General features: G+C 42.5%; 1 protein-coding gene across 1 annotated transcript; it reads right to left on the reverse strand.

Moving 5' to 3' along the window:
- Positions 1 to 1141: 1141 nt before the first annotated feature.
- On the reverse strand, positions 1142 to 8778 carry LOC115637261 (oligoribonuclease, mitochondrial-like). Its single transcript, XM_030538373.1, is given in 8 exon segments — positions 1142 to 1572; positions 4265 to 4318; positions 4693 to 4765; positions 4768 to 4800; positions 5617 to 5728; positions 6788 to 6865; positions 7844 to 7927; positions 8613 to 8778. Coding segments are annotated over 8 exon segments (690 nt in total). The 5' UTR covers positions 8739 to 8778; the 3' UTR covers positions 1142 to 1442.
- Between the last annotated feature and the right edge of the window lie 2217 nt (positions 8779 to 10995).

Genomic DNA, 10995 nt, shown 5'->3' on the forward strand with positions numbered 1-10995 from the left:
AAACAGTCAATTTCAATGGAAAACAACATTGACATCCCACACTCAGAACCAATGAGTAAACAGTTAAAAAAATAAATACGTTGCTCATGAAATTGACAAACTGGCAGGGGACTGTCATAGCTCTGGGCCAATACTTGAGATCCTTCTCCTTTGATACTTCCATTAGAAGAGTGCTTAAAGTTCACAAAGCCCTAACCTCTTCTTTAGAAGCCTAAAACTAATCATCAAAGCAGAAAGTGCCAGCGAGACACGCACAGCTCCAGAGCAATTTGGGGACTCTGCCTACGGCCAATACCTGGAAATGAAGGATGTTTTTCAGTATCTAAACATTGGTGTCCCTGATTCCTGGGCTATGACTATCGACTATGCCACAACCAGTGTTCACACACGAGATCATGTTGTTAGGAATCAAATGAATATGTTTAACATACATCTGTTAAATAACACCCTAGCTTATTTATGGGTTAACATGAACTTGTGGTCAGGCTGACAAGTTAAATGGCAGCAGCATCCTCTTCCAGTGCCTGATCCAAAGAGCAGTGAAGTCCATGGACCCATTTAGCTCTTTCCTAGCCATGGGAACAGCCTGTGAAAACTAGACTTGTTCTAACCATAAATTCTTTTAAAATGAGTATTACAGGCTGACCTGCTTATCATGTCAGTGCACTTCATTCCTGGCCTGCAGCCTTTATATTTTTTTATATTGAAATTTCATCTGCTTGATCACAAATCAGCTTTCTGTGCAGTTCCTCCCTAGCATCCTTTGAGCACAGACTGCTGCCTGCGTGAGAGTTTTGTTAAATGGATAAAAGTCCACCATGGAACTAAAAAGAGCTTGTTACTTGAATTAGCTGTCAAGAGATAAGCTGATCATACCTTTGACACCACAAGCATAGAAGGCCACTGCTCATCAGGCTACATTAAGGGATGCACATGTTCAGTCTGTATTCAAATGGCACTGTGTATTTTACAGAGCAATTCTTGTTACGCACACACATATGGCTGCTGTAGGATGCAATATATTTCCCATAACATTTTATTTTGAAAATCTGAAGGCGGCTGCTCACCTTTTAGATGAACATTATATACAAAGTCTTATAACCAAGGCTGCTGCAAAAGAAAAGACAAGGTGTAAAAAAAATATCTTTCAGCAGAACTGGCTTTATTTTGTAACAAAAGAATGCATCTAGAAGTAAATGAAGAGATGTATCAAAGAGCAAAAGTGATCTCGTACATACAAACGAAGGAGCTGCTGAGACTTTAAATGGCAAATTCACAGCTCAAACATGTTAAAACAGACCGAAGTCTGAATTACTGCTGCTTTCCTAATGATTAAAAAACAAGGAAACTGAAAGAAGCCTCTTCCTTAAACACTGGTGAACAGAAAAACAATAGGAGATACATCCAGTGGATACTATAGAATGGCATTGTGAGATGGAAGATCAGCTCACAGTTTTATCACTTTCTCCTTTTTCTATTAACTTTCTTTTCTTTTCATCTGTTTTCCTCTTGAAGATGCTATTTCTGTAGAACTGAAGTTCTTTGACGCTTTCCCTGATGTCATCGAGTGCTCTGCAAGAGAATTAAGGAAGGTTTCAAAATGCACAAACACTCAGGCTAAATTTGGATTCTGATGCATTTCGCAAATTCCAAACTGTGTAAAAAAAAAAAAAGTAGACCACTGAGAAATATCGTGCACAAATCTGTCAGTAATAAAACCATCTTCACTAGACTGAGTAATACAGGAAACAATAAAAGTTCAGCAGGACAGGCATAAAAGGAAGTAACAGATTCCTTATTGGTTTGTGCTATTATGCAAGGCACAAGCTCTAGCAAGCCAGTAGATTCCATGACTTCAGAGGACTGGACTAGATGACCTCCAGAGGTCCCTTCCAATCCTATGATTCTAGTGTACCTGAGGGTAAAGGCAGGTAAACTGAGTTGAACATGTTCACGTTGATGAATATGGAATTTAACACTACCTGGCCTGAAAACCAAAAAGGTTAGTTTACCCACTTTTGTTTTTTAAATCACTGCATGACTTCAGCTACTAAAACAAGTATTGGTATTAGTCTGAGATGCCTAACAATGGACAAGGACTCAAGAGACCCGGATTCTATTCCTGGTTTGGCCAATTAGCTGCTGTGAGACCCTGAGAAAATTGCTTTACCTCTCTGTTTCTCCTCCCACCCTTTGTCTGGTCTAGGTAACTCTTTGGGGCAGAGACGCTTTCACTATGTATTTGTACAGTGCCTAGCACAAATGGACCATGACTTCAGGTAGGGCCTCTAACGTACCATAATAATTATTAGAAAAGGACAGTTGTCAAGAACAGTATTTAGTAAAAACCAACAAACAAAAAAATCAAAACAAGACCTAGATTCCGGTCACACTAAAATCTAAGGCCTTGGCTACACTCACACTTTACAGCGCTGCAACTGGGGTTTGAAAACACCCCCGAGCGCTGCAAGATACAGCGCTGTAAAGCGTCAGTGTAATCAGGGCAGCAGCGCTGGGAGCGCGGCTCCCAGCGCTGCATGCTACACCCGTAAGGGATGTGGTTTACATGCAGCGCTGGGAGAGCTCTCTCCCAGCGCTGCCGCTCTGACTACACTCACACTTCAAAGCGCTGCTGCGACAGCGCTCCCGCAGCTCTGCCGGGGCAGTGCTTTGAAATTCCAAATGTTGCCATACCCTAAGTAAAGCCATAGCTAAATACCAGATTGCAGAAGATACTGCTTCCTGAAATCAGGGCACCATCAGCCAATCTTTACTTGATGATGACGTTTCATTCCAACAAATGCTTCTTGAAACTGTGCCAAAAACATGCCAGCATCCAGCAAGCATCAGCAATAACCAAAATGTACCTATTATCTCCCTAGCCATCTTCATATTTTAATGCACAACAGTTTTAAACACCAATCTTTACCAGTAGGATGGAACGGCTGGGAATCACCCTCTGCAATATGCCAGGCTTTAGAAGGCAAAGGCTTGGCTATGATGCAGGCTGCTCCCTTTGAACCGTGGGCCTTCATGTGCCCATCTTACAGAGCCCATGCATCAGAGAGCTAGGGAAAGAGGTACTTGAAGGTTCAGTTACTCCTTTTTCCGAAGATTCCCATGCAATTAGCAACAACTATTCTCCATCCCTGCATGAAAGAAGTGTGCCTTATCCTAAAAAGGAGAGGTTTCAAGAGGCAGTAAAATTAAGCAGTAAAAATAACTTATGCTCATTTTAACTTTTTGATGGAAAAGGGACCATCTGCCAATGTAGTTATGCGCCCGGGGGAAGGCATCTCAGTACTGTTCCTGTTGGCTTTCTATTTATGCTAAGTCATAGTTGCTTCATTTCCCAGTGGGAATGAGTTCAAACTGCCATCACGCGTGTTGAGCCAATAGAGCTTTATTGCTCCACTTTGTATAGCGGCAACAATCTGCCAGGCAAGTTCAGTTTTCCAGATCTTTATTTATGAAATAAACAAACAAAGGAAATGTTTATATTACAATAGTACCCAGAGGCTTAAGTCAGAACTGAGGCCTCGCTGTGCTAGGCAAGTATTCAGAAAAACATGGGGACCAATCCTGCCCCTATTGAGGTCAATGGCAAAACTCACATAGACTCCACAGGACTTTGGATCAGATTCATGGTGCTGGGCCTGGAAAGCTTACAATCTAAGAGAAAGTGTTAATACTTTCTACTACACGGCACCTTTCATCTGAGGATCTGAAAGCAAGTTATTAATGTTAACTATGCCTCGGAACACAGTTAGGTGGTAAATCAAGGTTAACCCCACTTCACAGATAGGGGAACAGGCATCAATACATCACAAACCCAATCTCCCAATTCCCAGTCCTCTGCTTTCACTACTGGTCCTCTGGTAACAGCTTTGCTTCAATACAAAACTTATTAATGTTCTATCTTAGTTTTTTCTGAGATGCTTAGCACTGTGATATGTAAGTGTTGTGAACATGTATTTGTCAGGACAAATATCTTGGCTTAGTAAACTGAGTGAGTCATTAATGGATAATAAATTACTTCTGTTTTCTGTATTTTTACAGAGTAACTTTTTTTTTGCCATAATCAGACGTTAAAGAGAGAGATATGGCAAGGAACAATTACACAGATTTCCAGTGCCATTGGCAATAGAACTAACATGTCAGGTTTTCAGAGAAATTGGTATGCTCCATATTCTAGTAGAAGAGAATACTGTAGCTTAAAGATATGACAAATGTACTACATTAAAGGCAACAGTGGAAGTCTCACCTGTGAGAAGCCACCTTCTTTGGTGCAAATTCAAATTCTTCTGGATACCAGCGCCTGTATATGGAAAAAATTGAGTTTTAAATCCATACATCTTAAATACATAGTCACAGGTCTCTTTGGGTTTGCTGCAATGGGAAATGTCTCTTCAGTGCAAAAATTTGAATTTCACTGTCATTCAGAAAAGTTACTGTTATAAGCATCAAAATGATATAATCCATGTGAGAGCTAGACACCTCCCCACTCTGCATGCAGTTCAGTAAGTAGGTCCTTGTCCTTTTTCTGTTTGATCCAAGTGGAATATCTGGAAGAACTAAATGGCTGCACACGGCTCTTTCCCTGCTGTGCTCCTCTCTTGTTTTAGAAGAAAATTAGTTAAATATAACTAGAGCTCCTTAGATCTTTTTACACTAACTTCGTATGGTATTTACCTGCAAAGTTCTTTGACAGTGCTCACATCAATTATCCTGTAATGAAGGTGCCTCATGAACTGAGGCATATATTGTCAAGAAACTTCTTATCTGCATGAACAGAGTTTCCTAGAAAAAGACAAAACAGATATTTCTTTCAAAGACTTTACAAAGCTACAGTGAATTACATCTGAACTAGAGGTAGGCTATGCAGACTGAGAATCACATATGACTTCTAAATGTTTTCAGTCAGGTCATAGGTCTCATGTTCCAATAAATATGATTTTAAAGGCTTCTGTCTGATTTCCATCCTGGGAGCACTTCTGTATGGTTTAATTATATAATCTCTCTGCATTAAATTCTTCAATTACTTCCTCTACAATTTCTGTGTCACAAACCTAATTATTTCAATAAAAGTAAAAATATTACACAAACCACCAAGTTTTCCACTAAGGGTAAATAAGCTTTACTGTTTAATATATTTTCCTCAGGTCATCCTTTTGACCTCTCTGAGTCAGTGTTCTGAGTCACCATCAAGTAACAGGACATTCAGAATAGCAGCACTTAGAGGTTGATTGGATTTGTATCTACAGTTAGTTCCCTATTTTTCTTTTGCATTCATAAAAGGCTAACAACACTAAGTCACACCAGTAATGACATAAATGTATAATGAAATATTGCTAGTAACAGGAATTTAAGTAAGTTTCCTGCAGATCTGTGGGGATTTTCAGAAACCCATACATAATATTTGCTTCAGGCAATTTATAGAATGGATGATACCTAATGCTAAACTTTCCCTGCTTAATGAAATCTGATTGCATACAGATCTCCAGGTGGGAAACTAAATCACTCCTGCATTGTGCATTAACAGGCTTTTCAAAGCCCCACTGGGAACGAAAGGAGGATTGATTTTATTAGTATTAAAAATATAAGTACACATTTTACCTGCAAGAGGACAGAGGCCAGGGGGCGTTTGCTGTCGTACAAAGGACAGAAATTCATACTCCGCGTGCTGCAATGAAATTGTACTTTCTTTCACTGCCTTAGTAAGGCCAGACTGCAAGAAAGAGGCATCCATCACCAATCAAATATTTACCATTATTTAAAAATACTTCTAGCATATTTAAGTAGCAGTCAAATGTTACCTAGAAATCAATAACTGAAACAGTAACCAACTAATGGCACATTTAATGCCCAGAAGCATTAAAAAAGATGACAACTTAACTCTTAAATTTAACCTTGTGGAAGTTCTTAACATTTTACCAAATGCACCAGTGTTTATCCACTTCAATCCTAGCTAAGGGACAGATAATAGTATTGTGAACCAGACAAGATAAGATGCTGGTCAGTATAGTTGCTTAAATCCAGCACCCTGTGAGCATCAGTGGAACTACCAAGAATCAAGTCAGTTACACACTGCTGCTCAGAGCTTCCCCAAGCAGCAGCCCTTGGTGGCCTCACTATCTTTCACATCAGCCATTGTTGATAGATTTATTTCTCTAGCTAGAAGGTGCCTAGTAAAATTTTCAAGGCCTGTTCAAAGTTGCTGCAAGTCAAGGTTGTTAAGGCCCTTTGGATAGTCTCAAAAAGAACAGGAGTACTTGTGGCACCTTAGAGACTAACACATTTATTTGAGCATAAGCTTTTGTGGGCTTCGATGCATCTGAAGAAGTGGGCTGTAGCCCATGAATGCTTATGCTCAAATAAATTTGTTAGTCTCTAAGGTGCCACAAGTACTCGTGTTCTTTTTGCGGATACTGACTAACACGGCTGCTACTCTGAAACCTTTAGATAACCACAAAACTAACCTGAAACAGACTAAGGCACTGGACTGGATCTCAGAAGATCTGGACTCAATTTTCAGTTCTGACATGGACTTCTTGTGAGATCCTGGGCAAATCACAACCTCTCTGTGCCTCAGTTCCTCATCTATAAAATGGGGATATTTCCTTTCTCCCACCTTTATCATCTACATTTAGAATGTAAGCTCTTCCGAACAGGAACTGTCTCTAAAGTGCTCATATAGCACCTAACACAATTTTGAGATTAAAATTATGAAGTTGCTACTAGTTACAAGGAAACAGTGATTCTAGTACTATTACTCTAGAACCTTTACCTTCCCATGATGCTCTTTACACCATTCTGACATGCCATCCAGCAACTCATCCGGCTGGTTTATAATCAGGTTGGGACCCTGTTAATGATAAAAAATAGTAATCAAATCCTAAAAAAAAAAAAAAAAAATCTAAAGCTTATCAGAGGAATCTGTCTACCTCCTGTTGACACCTCTAGCTTTAAGGAAATTACAAGAAAGCTGCCAATCTTGCTCTGCACAGCAACTGTAAAAGCCATGTGGTGGGAAATGCCTCCCCAACCTGGTATAAACTATCAAGTGATTCTGTATGGATAGTAGCCTGTGGTTCCAATTCGTGTCTCAAAGGCTTCTAAGATCAAGTTTTCTTAGTCTACAAATGAAAAGGCATAGCAGTGTTCTCTCTTACACAGTCAATAACTCAATCTGGAATGTGAATATCAAGTCAGGTTCTTTCAGGCTCATGCAACATTTGATTGGATTCTGTAACTGGAACTTAATATTTGACAAGCGATGATCCATGAGTCAGAACTGAATCCAGTTGCCTCTTCCAGCACTGTTTATTTTGCAGCTTTGTCACTAAAGCAAGAATATATGACTCATAATGTGTAAAGAGGAAGCACAGGTCTGTTCAGTAAGATACTGCCAATTTTACAGGGACATCTTCCACGTTATAATCACATCTTAAAAACAGGCATTTTGGATCAGCAGCTGGCAAATCTTACAGTACCAAAAAGTGACATGCTACACTGTCAACAAGGTTTTTCAAGAATGCAGGATATCTGCCACTAACATTTTACATACAGCCACAATCCAAACAGACCTCAAAAGTGTGTACTATAAATTGCTGTTTGACTCGTATTCCATTCCACAGGCTGCACTCATCTGGAGACTGTACTCATGAAAGGGCCCATACCACGCTGGCTGCTTGTTAGCCAGATGGTTCACAAAACATCAAAGATAAAAATATTCCACTCTAACTTAATGGGCAGATGAACCTTCAATTATAACAAAGTAACAGTACCAGGAGCTAGTAATCAGATGTAGGCCAGTGCACACTGACACCAAACTCTAACCTACCTCAGCCAAAATGTTTAAATCAGAATCAGTTATGAGACAAGCCATCTCAATGATCTGGTCCTTCTCTATGTCCAGTCCCGTCATCTGCAAAGGCAGAAGCAACAATTGTAAGAAGAGAGAAGAGCTATGTTGTATAATTTGCAGGGAACGTGTGTTTTAACAACGTTTTAATCCCAGAGTTGGGCTAACATGCTGTAATGTTTGGGTTTTTTCACAAATGCTTTGCACTGATTCCAATCACCAGTAGAAGGGAAATAATCAGCGTTTGCCAAACTAAGAAAGGAAAGGAAATTTCCAAAGCTGCTCAGTGGGCTGTGCAAATACTTGGAGAGTGAATGTAGAGCAGAACTGCTCAGCCCTAACTAGAAAAGAGACCTGGACAGCTGGAACCCCCAGGGCCTGAATCTGAACGGGATGCTTCCCTGCCACCTGAAGCCGCGAAGTGCAGGCCAGCCTACAGCCTGGCAGGACCAAAGAGAGGGAAAGGCTCTGTTAGTGCAGGGAGCCGACCCAGACCCAGGCTTGGGCTCTGAGGTGTGTTTCCCTACGCTAAACACCGCAGCCAATGCCGCCCCAGGCAGTCCCCAGGGGCAGGGATCTCCAGCTGACACCCAGCCTGGCTTTCCCTTGCACCCCTCCCCCCCCGGCCCCTGCCTGACAGGGGGACCCCTCCCCCAATCCTGCCCCCCTCAATCCCCATGGAAACATCCCTCACAGCCCACCTGCGTCCCCCCAGCGGGGCGTGCCCTGCCCCGAGGCGCCCCCTCACCTCCAGATCCACCCAGACCATCCTCAGCCCAATGCTGCCACCCGCCATGGCCGCTCCGTCCGGGATCCCGGCTCTCAGTGCCGACAGCAGCCGGCGTCCGGCTGAGCCCAGAAACCAAGCACGCATCGCGACAGGCCGCAAAGTGTCAACCTGGGGACTACAATCCCCAGACGCCCATGCGCCATCTCTCCACTCAGTCCTGTGATAGGGTCTGGCCAGGTGCCTGCTGGGAAATGTAGTCACCCCAGGGCATCACAGGAAGCAATATTCACCTCCCCGCCCGAACAGCAGTGCATGCTGGGGCTTGTAGTCTCCACACGTCCCATGTGTCCACGTGGGTACTGCTGCTTACTCTTAGGGGCAGATGGTTAGGTTTTATTCTGCTCCAAGTGCCTCTCTAAAGGGAGTATTTTACACTGAGGACTGTTTAGTTTGCAGGTTCTAGTCCATGACTGTGGCTCCTAGGTACAATACAAATAATTTAAAAGAAGTAAATTGCATTTACTTCCTCAAGCCAGGGACCTCTAATATTGCACATCGACACAGCTGCATCATCAATACCCTGCGCTCCCATAAAACACAAAGTAAATAACAAAATAATTCATAGACTGAGCCACTGTGAAGTAAATGGGACAATCAGAGACCTGATTAGTTGTCCTTTACTTGAATTATAGTTACGGCTAAGATTTTTGTCACAGATATTTTTAGTAAAAGTCACGGACAGGTCATGGTCAATAATGAAAAATTCACGGAAGCCCAAGCTCTGTCTCTGACTTTTACTACAAATATCCAGGACACAATGAGGTACCTGGGCAGCTGTAGACAGGTTGGGAGCTCCAGGGTCCCCTTCTGCTGGTGGCTCTGAGTAGTGGGAAATCCCACTTGCCACCCACAGCGGCCAGGAGCTCCTACGATTCTCCCTGCCACTCATGGCATCAAGGAGCGGGGGGGGGAGGGGGTCCGCCTGCTGCCTGCAGCTGCAGAGGGCTCCCACCACCTGGGGCAGCGAGGTACCCTGCAGCTCCCTGCCTCTGCAGGCAGCAAAGGACCCTGCTGCTCCCAGCTGGCGCTGGCTGACGTCGCCGAGGTCTTTGGAAGTCACAGAATCTGTGACCTCCATGACTAAATTGCAGCCTTAATTATAGTACCTGGACACCACTGCACCAGGCACTGTGCAAACATATAAGATTCCTGCCCCAAAGATGTCACAGTCAAAACAGGGAAGACAGACAAAAGGTGGGAGGAAACAAAGTGATCACACTTGCCCCTTAATCCCCAGGCCCATATTTCCTTTCCATTTGCTCTGGAAAATAATTATTCATTCTCAAATTTGTATTTTATGCTCGTGAAAAAGTGCCAAATTGGCTGAAGCTGGAAATTGGATAATAAACTCCCCTGCCTCTAGGATGGGTACAGTATAGGCACTGCCCCCAGCAAATGTGCATCAGCCTTCATGTAGGAACAACCTCCAGGAGTGGGGACTTCAGACTCTCCTGATGCTGCCAACAAGAATGCCCAATGAGGATTTTTTTTTATTATGCGAAGACTTGTCCACTAGAAAGTGGACCAAAACCCACCAAGTCATTTCATGTAGGGGTTATGGAAGAGCCATTAGACAGTGACAGCTGGTGGGAACGCCATTCCCAACCTGACCTGCACTCAAATGAAGAATCAAGAGGAGAAAGGATCCGTGCCCCATCGTCAAATCATTGAACCTTCCCCAACCATTTTTAATTTCATGTGCAAGTCCAACTTTGTTTACTCACATGAAGCACACAGAAATGTTCTTGAGGCCCTAAAGCAGCCAGTTAGGAAGCAGAAACTACTGCACTGTGGTTGTAGCATAGGCGGCAGAGTGAAGTATGAGCCACATGTTAGGATGATCAATTTTTTAAAAAAATAGTGCTGCTTGCATTTCCCATCAGGTAAAATATCACCATGGAAAAAGCAAGCTTTATTTTAAATAAAGAGAGCTCCCCCCTCCACCCCCCCCCCCCCGGTGGTTAGGGCTGTCTCATTGAATCAAAGCAATATCACAGCATGGCATTGTAGTGATGGGCACAGGATTTTTTTCTTTCACAGCAGTACTATGACCCTTAATTTACAAATGAATTCACCGATACGCCAACAATGGCTGGTAATTTGGTGCTTAATTGCAAATATATTTTGTTTTCAAGCACAGCACCAGGAAGTTATGTTCAAGCTGGTTTGGATAAGGGGAGCTTAGGTACACAAATGTGTGCATTTCTCATAAATGTGTTTAAATGCTGTTTGGTAAATCCAACCAACAGCTTCTTGTGGCAGTTTCTCCAACTTCACTACAACTGTAGGTGGATTGTGGTCTCTAAAGAACTTGTGCTTTTACTGATTTCTTGAAACTAAA

This window comes from Gopherus evgoodei, chromosome 19 (genome assembly GCF_007399415.2).
Source record: "Gopherus evgoodei ecotype Sinaloan lineage chromosome 19, rGopEvg1_v1.p, whole genome shotgun sequence".
Classification (NCBI taxonomy): domain Eukaryota; kingdom Metazoa; phylum Chordata; order Testudines; family Testudinidae; genus Gopherus; species Gopherus evgoodei.